This window comes from Artibeus jamaicensis, unplaced genomic scaffold (genome assembly GCF_021234435.1).
Source record: "Artibeus jamaicensis isolate MK-2021 breed Jamaican fruit bat unplaced genomic scaffold, CSHL_Jam_final scaffold_1019, whole genome shotgun sequence".
In the NCBI taxonomy this organism is placed as follows: Eukaryota; Metazoa; Chordata; class Mammalia; order Chiroptera; family Phyllostomidae; genus Artibeus; species Artibeus jamaicensis.
Genome location: NW_026522025.1, coordinates 4,552,629 through 4,567,405, shown reverse-complemented (window position 1 = coordinate 4,567,405; position 14,777 = coordinate 4,552,629). Strand labels below are relative to the sequence as shown.

The window sequence follows — 14,777 nt, the reverse complement described above, 5'->3', positions numbered from 1 at the left end:
GTGCCTGAGTCCGTCTGACCGAGTTTTCCTGTGCAACCCTGCTCCGCCAGCTGCTGGTTTCGCCCCTCTTACCGGTCAGGCTGAAGAATTTGTTGTTATCAGACTTCTGAAAAGTTCAATTTTCTGTGTTCTGGCTGTGTTTTCTGTTGCTAATATTTAGTTGTCTCTAAACTTGGTTGTGTGAGAAAGCACAGCATCTCCACCTATGCCTCCATCTTGGTGGATCCTATATATATTTTTTTATCTTTTAGCACTTTAAAGATGGCATTCCATTGTGTTTGGCTTCCATTGTTTCTGATGAGAAGTCAATTTTGATTCATGGTATTCACCTATATGCAATGTGCATTTTGCTTTGACTACTTTTTTACCCTTTTTTCTTTAATTTTTAGCAATTGACTATGGCATGCCTAGGTGGAATATTCTTTGTATTTACATAATTTAGGATTCATGAACTTCTTGATCTGGGATTCTTGTGGGCTCATGTCCTTCACAGATTTTGGGAAAAAATCTGCCATATCTCTTCAAATTTTCTTCTACACTATTCTCTGTCTCCTTTCTGGGACTCTAATTACATGTGTTTCAGAATAGTTTGGTAGTGTTTCTCTGATTTCTGGTACTCTGTTCTTTTCATTTATAACACTTTCATTTTAGATCATTTCTATTGGCCATTTTTAAATTCGCTAACCCTTTCATATACTGGGTCCAGTCTGATATTAAGCCGATCTAATACAATTTTTTTTAAAGATTTTATTTACTTATTTTTAGAGAGAGGGAAAGGGAGGGAGAAAGAAACATCAATGTGTGGTTGCCTCTCATGTGGCCCCCACTGAGGACCTGGCCTGCAACCCAGGCATGCGCCCTGACTGGAAATCGAACTGGCAACCTTTTGGTTCGCAGCCCACACTCAATCCACTGAGCCACACCAGCCAGGGCCTAATACAATTTTTATTTCAGGTATTGTGTCTTTCAGTTCTAGAATTCCTATTTTGTTCTTTTTTTTAGAGTTTCTATTTTTCTGTTAAAATTCCCTTTCCATTCACCCATTTGTCCATATTTTCACTAAATTCTCTAGCAGATTTATTAGCTATCTTTATCTGTGTGCTAACTCCAGCACTCTGGGTGAATGTGTCTTCTTTAACTCCTTGGTTTTCGGACTTCCATACAGTTTGATTTTCTGGCAGTTTTTTGTTTTTAGATTTGTTGTCCTTTTGGTTGTGCGAGGAAGCACTGTGTATCTACCTATGCCTCCATCTTGGCCAGGAGTCTGTGGGCTTTTCTATATGTTTGTTATAGTTCAGTTACAAAAAAGAAAGTATGTGTGGGGGAACTCTTAATACAAAAAACAAAGTTACAAAAAAAAATCATACCACAAAGTAGAGGATATTTACAACACATAAGAAAGGATTTCTATCCAGAATGTTTCATTTTTGAAATAACTACAGATCAAAAAGAAATGGGAAAAAAAATTTTTTAAAGCAACCCTGTAGAAAAATGAGTCAAAGATAAGAAAAAATAAAACATAGGAAGAGGCCTGAATGGCCCCAAAGCGTATGATATGTTATTCAACCTCAGTACACATGTTGCTGCAATACATGTATCAGGGCTTTTTTTCCATTGCTCAAAACAATTTTTGAACTTGTCAATTTTGATACCTTTTCCTTCTTCTATTGTTTGTTTCTCTTTTACACATGGTACACCCATTGAGGAATTTTTTCCTCCAAGGAAGCAAAAAATGTCACTCAGGGTGGGGCGAGATCTGATGCGTAGGGAGGGTGGGGCACAGTGGTCATGCCATATTTGGTCAAAAACTGCTGAACACTCAGTGCAGTTTGGGTGGATGCACTTGTAAATCACCCATCGTGAAACTTGCAAATGCGTTGAGTCTTTAAAAAATTTTCTGAAGCCCAGCACAGCCTCTTGCAACACCGGCTGGTCCACTGACACAGATGGGTTGTTCCTAGAGCGCTCGCCTGGCAGGGGAAGCCAGTGCTACTAGGGGCCCGCCCTACATAGGGTAATTCTAGATGTTTGGGTTCCCCCTCATATGCCTCAAGACGTTAATGTAAAAAATATCCAAATATATAATAAATGTTATATATTTTTAAAAATAAAAAATAAAAATTTAACTAAATGTGGCAAAGATATTAACATTTATTAAATCAGGGCAGTGGTACATAGTTTTTAAATATATTGATATATAATGTTCTCTGTGCTTTGTCGTTTGTTTATTTGATAGTTTCATTTTTTTAAATGTTAGATTGGAATCAGGGTGTGAAGGGTATTGGAAGCCTTCCTCATTTTTCCAAACACTCTTTTAATTCATTGTAGGGACAGCTTTTCCAATCACTGCATCTGTATATTCGTTTTTGCCCTGTAGTCACCAGAGCAAGGCGGAGGGGGAGCGAGGTCTGACAGAATCTTCTCTGTCTTCCTGTGTCTTAGCTACCAGCGTTTATAGTAGAGTTCAATAATATCTTTTCAGGATGCTTCCATTAAACTTAAAATATTACCATACAACATAAATATCTTTAAGCCCATGACCCAAGTGAGTGTGATTTAGAATTTGAAAATAAGTTAAAAGTATATCTTTTACATTTCTGCTCAAAAAAAGAATAATGGTTATACCTAAAATTTTAAGATGTAAATAATATTGTTTGCTACTTCAGTTGATAAATATGTAAATGATGAACAATCATAAAGAATTCTGTTTTTATGGAATTATAAAAAAGCTACTTTTTAATAATTTCAGAAATATAACAATTTAAGTAATTAAAAAAAACCTCACTGATGTTGCCTTAGCTTATTAAGTAACTCTTTCTAAATAATTATTGAGGACTTTTAATTTTATAAGCAGAAAAATTATGTAGTAGTCAGGGAGAGTAGTCAGGGATTTGTTTTGTGGAATAATGTAGTGGAAATACTCATATCTTACAGATTATTCATGAGAGAAGTCTGAAGTTTACTTATGTAAATCAACATGTTATAGAGTCCCTCCCACTTGTTGAAGAGCTTGGTTGGTAACCTGTGTGCTAGGCAACAGGCTTTCTCTCTCTTCTTTTTCTCACAACAAGAAGTGCCTTTTGTTGTTATTGTTTTATTTGCAGGTTAAACAATTTAAGATGAGAAAAGTTGATCTCTGTTTGAGCTCTGAAGGGGCCGAAGTAATTTTAGCTACTTCAAGTGATGAAAAACACCCTCCTGAAAATATGATTGATGGGTAAGAGTTTTATTCTTTCTTCCTTAAAGTCTTGATATTAGATCAGTGAACCCCTTGAGTACTGGGACCATGTGTTTTTATAACGACTAACCCTGTTAAATGTAGTTTAATAAATTTTTGGTTAAAAATAAAAATAAATAACTAAATGTTTGGTGAAGTAGATTACCTGGCAATATCCACTTTTAGTCCCATTTCTGAAACCAATTCAGTTGTATATATTTCGGTTTTGATCCTTTTCTTTATAATTCCTAAACTGACCTTTATGAATAGTTTTTTAAGGAGTAGTTTAATAAGACAAAACTTCAAACAGCAGCAACCTCATTTTATGGAAGTATATATTTTAATATCTAATTACGGTTTTATTTCAAGTTTTTCTTAGTAAATAGGTATATAAGCATTGTAATTTCCTGTCCACTGCCTATTTCCTTAGTAGCCTAAGCAGCATCTTTGCTAAACTGAATGCTTCACTATCCGCCATCCACCGGCTTTCTTTGGTTCTTGACCTCTTGATATTATTCTAATTTCCACTCTTTACCATGCTAGAGCTTATCCTAGGTAGATGACTATTGTTCTGAAACTTTTAAATTCCTAGAAGAAGTAGTTAATGGGTAACTCTGGCTATTTTATCACTCTCTTGAGTTCTCTTCCTTGGTATTTGTACAGTGACCAGATTTTGACTAATAGAATCATGTGATTTTAGAACTAGAAAGATTTATGAGTTCATTTATCTAAACCTTTCATTTTAGACTCAGGGTAAGAAAGGCCTAAAGAGGTCAAGTACTAGTTTTAACTTTTGAAGGCAGAGCTAATTGTAATACAGATCTTGTTCTTTGGGTTTTATTGTGAAGCCCATGTATGTAGATAAATACGAGCAACTCAACCTCTTCCTTTAAGCCTAGTAGTTATATTCTCTCTGATATCTCTCTTCTCCCTCAGGTAGGGTGAGTTTATCTTTTTTGTTGGAATCCAGTAGAATTTGGTAGATACCTCTATCACTTTATTTATTCCTTTATTGTATAATTATTTATCTTTGATGTTTGTTTCTTAATGGTGACTTCTTATAAGTCAGAGACTGTGACTTGTTCATTTTTAACTCCATAATGTCTTAAAATATATGTTGAGTAGCTTGTTGAATTAGACCATCAAATACTAGTCAAACTTAACAATGTTGGAAAGCTAATTTATACACATACATACATATATACACATACAGACATATATGTACATATGTTACTTTGCATTTACACAGGACTTTATAATTTCATAGATGATATGTTATTGACATACACTGTACGCTTGGGGAATAAGAGGCAAAAAAAAGTATTTTCGACCTCATTGTAAAGATGAGGGAAAAGATGGTCAGAGATAAAATGACTTGCACAAAGTCACACAGATAACCAAATGGCAGAATCAAGATTAACATTCATATCTACTAACTCCTAGTTTGGGGTTCTCTGTACTACACTGTAATTCAAACTTAAGGTTTGCATCAAAAACTTAATACCTGCTTTTACCTGTAGCTCTTAATCCTTCTTATTTTTTTACTTTCTGAAATTCACATAATAGTTATTTATCCCACTCTGCCTTGCAATAGAGAAATTAATGTGGGAACTGCTATAAGAATACATAGACCTACAAAGATTTGCATTAAGTTGTTTGCCAGAAATAGAGATCTTCCCATATCAGTCCATATCAATGAACAGTGACTAAGAACATAATATGTTTTAGATTAGACAAAACCCTTAGTATAGAAAACCACATGGAATAAAAGAAGTTACTGACCTGGTAACTGAACAGAGCACATCAGACTTTTAATCTATGCATTTCCAACAAATAAAATTAGACTTTATGTAGCAGATATGAAAAGTTATTCTCTACTAATAAATTGGTTTATTGAAATGGAAGTAACCATAGAATTATTTGGAGAAAACAGTGCTATAAATTTGCCCCAACTTGACAGTGTTCCCAACTCTCCCTTTCCCAGAAATAGAAGTTAAAGAAGGTGATTATATTTTTACTTGCCCTTAATGTTACTTTTTCCTCTGGCATTTAATGTATTAATAAAAGGGGGAAAAAAGTTCTGCACTGGAAAATAAAATAAGTTAAGATGAAAAGAATTAGTTCTTTTTGGATGATATAAAAGAATACAAGATTTACAGTTAAAACACCTGGGTAAGTGAACTATATGTGTTACCTTGGGCTTAAGAGTAGATGTGTTACTCTTTGAGTCTCAGTTTCCTAGTCTGCAAAATGGGGGTAATACTACCTTTTCTGAGCGCCTTACTTCTCTGACTAGCTGAGAGTTGTGAAAGAAGTAACGTAAGATAATAGATAACTAAACAGTCATTAGCTATAAACCGTATTTAAAAGAAAATTACTTTCTCCTTAGCCAGATGGCTCAGTTGGTTCGAGTGTTGTCCATACACCAAAAAACGGTTGCATGTTTGATCCCCAGTGAGGGCACATACCTAGGTTATGGGTTCAGTCTCCAATGGGGACATGTATGGGAGGCAACCAGTCAATGTTTCTCTCTCTCTCTCTCTCTTTCTGTCTGTTTGTCTCTCTCCTTCCCTCTTTCTCTCTAAAAGCAATAACATGTATCCTCAGGTGAGGATTAAGGTAAATAAGTAAAAAGAAAATTATTTTGATGGCCTCATTAAATATGAGGATTCAGCCCTGGCCAATGCGGCTCACTTGGTTGGAGAGCTGTCCTGTAAACTGAAAGGTCATTGGTTTGATTCGCAGTCAATGCACATGCCTAGGTTGCAGGATGGGTCTCTATTCAGATTATGTGCAAGAGGCAACCAATCAGTGTTTTTCTACCTCTTCTCCTCTCTCTAAAAATCACTGAGCATGTCCTTGAGTGAGGATAAAAAAATTATAATAAATACATAAATAGAATTTATTTAAAAAAGGATTCAGTAATATGTCATTTTAAAATCCATACCTATAGATACTATTTGATTTTATTGGTTTTGTTCTTTAAAAGGAAAAAACATAGGGCAATTAAAAGTCAATTGATTTACTTAAATATTTAAAGCCATATAAATATAAATTTTAAAAACTGTAAAATATTAAGCATAGTATTAAAAACCCAGAATTATGAGTTAGGAAACCTGGCTTCTTTTTCTTATTCTCCTTCTTTTTAAAAAAATAACATCTTTATTGACATATTATTCACATACCATGCAATTCACTCATTTAAAGTGTACAGTTCACTGAGTTCCTGTGTGTTCACAGAGCTCTGCAACCATCTGCACAATCCAATTTAGACCGTTTTATCATGCCGCAAAGAAACCTTGCAACCCACTGTAGTCACCCTGTATTTCCCCTACCCTCACCAGCCCTAGGCACCCACTAATCTACTTTCTGTCTCTATAGATTTGCCTATTCAGACATTTCATGTAAACAAAAGTATACATATGTTGTCTTTTGTGATTGGCTTCTTTCAGTTACATGTTTTCAAGGTTTACCCATGTTATGGTGCATATTAGTGCTTCATTCCTTTGTTTTGCCAAATGATACTTGATTGTATGTATATAACACATTTTATTATTCATTTATTAGCTCAAAGATATCTGGGTTGTTTCTCCTTTTTGACTAGATTTTACCAATCTTATTTTAAAATGCTAACTTACAGATCCAGGAAATTCAGCAAATCCTAAGCAGGATGAATACAAAGAGACCATATCATTATTTGCTAAAAATATAAAGAAAACATTTCAATAGCTGGAAGAAAAAAATACATTAAATACAGAGGAACAATAGTACCAGTGATAGCTAACTTTGCATTATAAACAAGGAGATCCAGGTAACAATGGAACAATATTTTTTAATGCTGAAAAAGAGACACCCCACCTCCCAAAAGCTTGTCAATTCAGAATTTTGTATCCAGCTAAAATATCCTTCAAAAAATGAGGATAGAATAAAGACATTGTATTCATCACAAATAGACTTGCATCATAAGAACTGTCAAGGGAAGTTCTGTAGGTTGAAATGTAAAATACTAGATGGAAATTTAAACCAGGAAGAAATTAAGTTCATTAGAAATGGTAAATATTTGGATAATATAAGAAAACAACCTTTTTTATTTTAAGTTTTTTGAAAGACAATTGACCACTTAATGGAAAAGAAATTGTACTTTGGGACTTATTACATATGTATTAAGTCCCAAGAGCATGAGTCTGCATGATGGGTTTTTAACTGGCCCTGTGTGAGTACCGTAATGGGAGCTGATAGTGCGGTGGGCAAGGATATAGTATTTTAATGATGGTACCAGATTATTATTTACAGGGTCATAAAATGGCATATAAAGCATTTAGATTTACAGACAATAAGGGGCCACTGAAGGTTTTAGACAAGAGTGACATAATTTCTGTTTTTAAAGAATATATATGGTGGTAGAAAAAGAAGAGTTATGAAAGTTGGGGAAAGATTAGAGGCAGAATGAATGGTTAGAAAAGGATTGTAAAAATTCAGGGGTTGTTTATTTTTTAAAAATACTCACTAGAATGTTGTGAATGTTTCATTTTTATTTGGCTATTTTTCTCTCTCTCTTTTTTACATATTAACAATAGGAATCCAGAAACATTTTGGACTACCACAGGAATGTTTCCCCAAGAGTTCATTATTTGTTTTCACAAACACGTAAAGATTGAAAAGCTTGTAATCCGATGTTACTTTGGTAAGCAAATCATACATTAATTTTCATCATTTAAAAATTTTTCCATAGGCAGAGGGCCCATACTTAAACTTTGGCAAACATGAATGTTTCTTTGCAGCATGGAATCCAGCTTGATTATTGGGGTGGGAGAGTGAGGAGCATGGCTTAACTGCCTTGAGCACAGTGAGACTCCATGAAACTGCAGATTTGAAACCGTTCCAAAGCACATAATAATTTCCATGCAATTTACTATGTGAAAGTTTTTGGCAAAAGACCCTATTATGAACATAAGAAGCCAGCTTGCCAGAACGCTAGGTTCCTTGACATATTTATTACAGATTCATTTGGCTTGTGGTTCTCTGTCAAATTCTTTCTGAAAATCTGATAACCCTGATTATTTGCATTGGGTAATTTTGATTCTTCTGTTAATAATAACATTTTCTCAGTGATTTAGGAGGGAAATCTCCCATTGGAATATCATTCTAATCATGTCTTATGTTTATGTAAGGATAAAGTATATCAGACAAAATCATGGCAGGAAAGAGAATACATTCCAGATGGTTCAAATGAAGAGATTTTATTGATGGGACTACTTACAAAATTATGTTCTGGCTTAAGAGAATAAACCAGGGATGGTGAGGCACCCAGAAATTGGCTACAGCGGGAAGTCATTACCACCCCTGGGCCAAGTGAGGGAAACAGTGTTATGGGAGCCCTGTGAAAGCTAGAGCCTGTAAATGAGGGCCTGCCTGGCAGAAGCAGTAGTGGTAAAGGGACACAGCCACTGTCAGAGACATGGCACTGAAGCAGGAAGGGAGTGCAGAAAACACCGTGACCTCACTTCCCTGCTGCTCTCCAGTTTCCTCCCAGCCCCTCCCATTGGCCAGATCTGACCAGTAGCCAGTGGGCAAGCGAGTGAACATCGTCCATCTCCCCAGGGAATGGAGAAGGGAGAGAATGGATCTGGGGGAGCTAGAGCTGGGTCAGGGGTATGGCGAAAAAACAGTGCAGAAGGAAGATGACTGTCTTCCTATTGTCTCTCTTCAGTCATTAATTATAGAGGCTCTGGGGTCAGACAGACCTCGAGTTTGAATTTCAGCTGTGGCACTCGCTAAAACTTTATCATTGAACACTTTGCCTAACTTCTCTAAATTGCCTGATTTCTCTAAGCCTGCTTTATCATCAGTAGGTGAATAATACTTTTCTCATAAGGTTGTAGTCAAGAGTGAATGAGTAAGTGTGCTTGCCTCATAGTAGGTTCTCCTTAAGATAAAAGTGTATGACCAAGACTACAAATACCAATATACAAAAACATCTACATGACAACACATTCAAGAAAGCTCCTCTAGCTCTGTGTTGTATGTTTGCAGACATTGTAAGATTGCAGTGACACGAGACTGTATTTCACCATAGGGACTTAATGGAGAAACAGAGAAAGTGAGTGATTTTTAGAACGTGGTATTCCTGATCCCAGTTCTTTGTCCAGTCCCACTGATCCCGACAGTCTTAAATGAAAACAAGAATATAGGGATAACTCATATGATCAGTTAGATAATTAATACATTATTTATTTTGTTTATTTACATTGTCAGTGCGCACTTTGCGGATTGAAAAGAGCACGTCTAATGAGCCGGTTGATTTTGAGCAGTGGATTGAAAGAGGTATGTGCTTGTTTTACCAGCATCGTTTGCATTGTTCTGAGCTTGAGGGAGTAGACAGTTGCCCTTTGACTCTGTACTTCCAATCAGTCTGCATTTAGGTGAAAAATGATGACCTGAATGATTCTTGTGACATATTTACAGCCTAGAAAAACCCAGGTTTGAATATAAAGAACTCAGGTTCTTTACTTACTGGTTGTGTAATTGGTAACATGTTACTTAATTTTTCTGAGTTTCTGAATCCTTGTCTGAAAAATGGAGATGATACCTACCATTTATGGGTTTTGTGAACAAAATGTCTGCCATGTGGCAGACAAATAATAAATACAGTTTTTGGATTTCTTTGCAGCAGAATTTGTAGCCTCCAGTTAAACACATACTTCTTTCTTGTGTCTATCTCATTTCCTTCCCAAAATACTGTGAAAATGGTAAAGGAATGAGAAGAGGCATAAACCTTAAAAGGACAAAAAAACAAACAAACCAAAAAGCAGGAGACCAAAGCAGATGTGAGAGATCAATATATATTATGGAAGGGAAGATACAAATGGAGAAAATAACTTCTGTAGCTCAAGGGTATAGGTTATAACCTAAGTGCCCGCCAAGGAGAAAATTTATGAGAAGCAAGCCAATTTGCCCAACCAGAACCCCAGACAGGTCTAGAACTTGAAGGCAAATGGTACCAAAGTGTGAGTAAGACATAAACCAGAAAAAAAGGGTCATTAGTTGAATATCTATAGACAAAGTGGTTGGACCCGAGGTAGTTTCTCCTACTGCCAAAAGCTAGGTGACCACTCCTTCCTCACATCAACCACCCCAAGAGATGACTTTGTTCTTCCCAAGGCACATTGGATGTTCAGGCTCAGGACTCAGGGAGACCAGACATAGTAGGGAGAGTGAATGAGACACGGAGTTGAAAACAGGGATTTAGGTAGAAGCCTAAACATTGAATAGTAGGAACTCCTCCTGTGCTTTGCTGTTTATGACAGCAACCAAGAACATAGCCCCAGCCAGGAGATGAGATTTATTTTTGGAGAAAGTGAATGGCCCCCCAAAAAAGATATATGGATGTAGACGAAGACTAGCCCATTTCCTGGTCGCCCTAGTGAAGTCCACTAGTCACTGAGCCTGGCTCATGCACATAGTTTTCAAATGACTTATTCACAAGCAACAAAAGACAGCCAGAGATCACCAGACATTTGATGAAAATTTCAGACCCTGAATATAACTAAGCTTTTAGCTTTAATTTCCAAACCATAGGAAACAGGCAGGATAGAGGAACAAATTAGGTGAAACCATGAGAGGCAAGGTGACAAAATGTGGGACACTGCACAGGACGACTGACCTGGTCTCTTCAAAAAGCCAATGGTGTGGGGAAAATGTGCACGTTTAAATTTAAAAGGGACAGTGCTGATTCGAATAAATCAACTATAAATAGACATTTTGGGAACAATGGGAAAATTTGAATGTAGACTGGGTACTGTGTGATAATAAAGCATTTTTTTAAATCCTCACCCGAGGACATTTTTTCATTGTTTTTAGAGAGAGAAAAGAAGGGAGAGGGCAAGGGAGAAAGAGAAACACTGATGCAAGAGAGGAGCATCGATTGGTTGCCTCCCACATGTGCCCAGACCAGGATGAATCTGCAGCCTAGGTGTGTGCCCTGACTGGGAATCGAACCTGCAATCCTTTGATTACAGGATGGTGCTCCAACCAACTGAGCCACATGAGCCAGGGCTTAATACATTATTTTTAATGTTAGTGTGATAATGGTATTGTGGTTATGTAAGAACATATCCTTGTTATTTAGAGATGGATAATCAAATACTTGGAAGTGAAATATGATGTCTTAGACTTGTTTTAAAGCACTTTAGGAAAAAGATATTAGCTAAATCAAGTATGGTGAAATATTAGTAATTGTAAAATCTAGATGATGAGTTATAGGAATTGTATTCTGTCTGCTTTATATTTGTTTGAAATTTTCTAATATTTCATAATTTAAAAAACTAAACAAATGGAATAAGAAGTTATTATTAACTTGTGGTTAGGAAGGAGTTGAATAAGAAAATGTGATCGTAATTTGTTACTTATTTCAGCAGCAAATAACATGCATATAGACAATAATGTAGTCATCAAGTATTGATTTCAAAATTGAAAGGATGGCAGGAGGGAAAAGTTATCGGAGGAGAAGGAAGAGGATGTTAGTTTAAGAGACTTAAATTTTCACCAACCATAATATAAAGTCAGTAAAAAATTGTTAAAACAAGAAAAGGAATATAAACGTAGTGAAATTCCAAGGGAAAAAGATTAAAGAATTGAAAACGTTTGTGTGCCTGTAGCGAGCAGGACTGAGGACGGAGGAGGGGTCAAGCAGAGGATCACTGTGTTTCCTGACCTCAGAGAGAGGTTAGCAAACAGAAGGAAAGTTGTACATAATCTTGCTTCCCAGAGACTTCCCTTTCTATACTATGTGCCTTTTAAAATTATGTACACTATTGTAATACAAATGAAATTAATTTCTAAATAATGTCAGTATTTTTTATTTATACCAATATTTCATGTTTCCAAAAGAATATTTGATATGATGAAGTCATGACCAAATAAATTAATCTGTCCCGAAATTATATGAGTGAAGGTTTTCTAAAGTTGGATACCAGAAGAGATTGATTCATGGGTAGCATCATTCTGCATCATAGTAAAAATTTATTGTGAGAAACTGAGCTCCAGCCGTTGCCTGTGGGAACAATAAAATGGCTCCTTTCGGGCCTGCGATTGCAGTTAGTAGCTCGATCCTTGAAAGGAATTTTCATATTTTATCAATCCCTCACTTTATATTCCTTTGCTGTAATTTACATTTGGATTCCCTTGTGTTTATAATCACTAGAGATATTTTATAGCTCATAAATAGTTTACGTTTCATACTTTTTTATATCAAATATCTCTATTCGTATGTTAAATTTTAACCCTAGAACACTGGTGAATCTGATTTAACTGTAGTTTACCAGATATCATGTTTTGCTGAACATAAATTTCAGTAGCAGATCCTCATGTATTTTTGAGCCCTAACTCATTTCTGTTAAATTTATGTTTTAGATCTGGTACACACAGAGGGGCAGCTTCAAAATGAAGAAATTATGGTAAGTAAATAAACTTTGTAGAGATAAACATTATCTTTAGCCAGAGTAATATATTTAAACTTTAAACTGAACTCTATAGTCATAAAGTTAATAAATACTCTCATGATATTACAGTTTCTGTACTTAATCAATAGAGGTTATTCTCAATAATATTTATAATCTAAATACAGCATTCATAAACTAGGCTTTTATCTATTCACAGACAGAATGGCAACAAGGATAAACCAAAATTCACTTACTTGTTCTTGTTATAATTCTGTTCCTTTATTGAAGTTATTTACTTGCTTTGATTTCTTTCATTTGATTGTATAGGCCTTTTAGAATAGGAATCAGAAAAAGGTTGAGATGCCAAAATTGGATGATAATTTAATTAGGAAAGGACAAAGGAGTTTCAGATGAAGGGAACTAGAGCATAGGATCAGCAACAATTAAGCCAGAGAGAGATGAGGTGGAAAGAGAATAAGCATTTTTTGGACAACATTCCATTGGGCTTTGCTTGTCAAGTAGAATGAATGCCCGTTGATGGGGAAGCTGCTGCCTCATCAGGAGTTTCTCTGTTCCTGATAGTGTGTCAGGATCTGGTTTTAGACAAACACAAAAATGTGAAAAAAAATGAATGTGTAGTGGGTTTTTTTCTGGTGGCATTGTTTGTTTCACTAAGGTTTCTTGAAATGAGGGTTAAAGGTACTTTGTTAAATTTCCTTTATCATAACTTGTTGGGAGCTGCTATTAAATCAGTATTTTAAAAGAATCTGTTTGGAAGTTTTCGAACCCTGTTAATTTTCTCCACCGCCCAAATATGCCCAATGACTAGGAAGGGGAGTTGGAGGTGTTGAAAAATGATTAGACTGAATTTATCTTACTGTTTTTATCCAACTTTACCAATGGGTTATGATTAGTAAGTCTTTGATGAATACTTTGCTTCAGGACCCGCTATGGATCAGGGAGACTCACATCATGATAGAGCATTGGGAAGACAGGGGCATGGGGAGGCTGATTTTATCGCCCTGTCACAACAGCTTTTACTCTACCTGCTTTCTTCTAGTTGTCAGCCGTATGCATCACATATACCATATTTTGCCATGTATAGTGTGTTCCCATGTATAATGGGCACCCACGTTTTTGGCCCAAACTTTCAGGAAAGAAATCTTTCATTTTAATTTTTTAATTAAATTGTTTATTTATTAGTTTATTTTTAAAGATTTTATTTATTTATCCTTAGAGGGGAAAGGAAGGAGAGAGGGAGAGAAACATCAATGTATGGTTGCCTCTCTTGCATCCCCTCCTGGGAACTGGCCTGCAACCCAGGCATGTGCCCCGAATGGGAATCGAACTGCGATCCTTTGGTTTGCAGGCCCGCCCTCAATCCACTGAGCTACACCAGCCAGGGCATGTTTATTTATTTTAATTTTTATTATTTTACATATTTTTCTTGTTCTATTTATTTGTTTATATTTATATACTTGCTTTCTGTATTATAAAGGAATCTTAGCATTTATTTTTTAACATATTATGATACAAGAAATTTTATGTAATAAACAATTACAAAATACAAGAACAGATGCAGGGTATTTCAGGTACTACCCATGTATAATTTGCATCCTTATTTTTCCCTCAAAAATCTGGGCAAAGAAGTACACATTATACACAGCAAAATACAGTAGTTAAAATAGTAATGTATGAACAAGTTTGTATCATTTCTAAATTTAATATTATGGCCAGATAATATTAAGTTCTGTTCTGTTTTCTAAGAAACTTCTGAATTCTATTATCTTTACAAATATAAGAAAATAACTTTCAATATTTTTTATTTTATTTTTTAAATATATTTTATTGATTATGCTATTACTGTTGTCCCATTTTTTTTCTCCTCTTATTCCCCTCTGCCCTGCATCTCCCCCCCAACCAGCATTCCCCGCCCCCTTAGGTCATGTCCATGGGTCATACATATAAGTTCTTTGGCTTCTCCATTTCCTGTACTGTTCTTGACTTTCCCCTGTCTATTTAGTACCTACCATTTATGCTTCTTATTCCCTGTACCTCTTCTCCATTCCCCCCTCCCCCTCCTTCTCCTTGCTGATAACCCTCCATGTGATCTCCATTTC

The 14,777-nt window shown here is 35.6% G+C and overlaps 1 protein-coding gene across 3 annotated transcripts in view; it reads left to right on the top strand.

The window, feature by feature from the left end:
• IFT25 (intraflagellar transport 25) overlaps window positions 1-14,777 on the top strand; it is a 28,351-nt gene that overhangs the window by 10,833 nt on the left and 2,741 nt on the right. The window contains exons 1-6 of one of the 3 annotated variants that reach the window (XM_053655395.1): window positions 9-74; window positions 3,105-3,217; window positions 7,795-7,901; window positions 9,473-9,541; window positions 11,078-11,189; window positions 12,629-12,672. In XM_053655395.1, the coding sequence (XP_053511370.1) occupies window positions 3,120-3,217; window positions 7,795-7,901; window positions 9,473-9,541; window positions 11,078-11,189; window positions 12,629-12,662 (420 nt within the window). In that variant the 5' untranslated portion in view covers window positions 9-74; window positions 3,105-3,119 and the 3' untranslated portion in view covers window positions 12,663-12,672. Of the gene's footprint in view, window positions 1-8; window positions 75-3,104; window positions 3,218-7,794; window positions 7,902-9,472; window positions 9,542-11,077; window positions 11,190-12,628; window positions 12,673-14,777 lie in introns of those variants that run through there. The other 2 variants (XM_053655394.1, XM_037161721.2) reach the window with 2 other exon arrangements.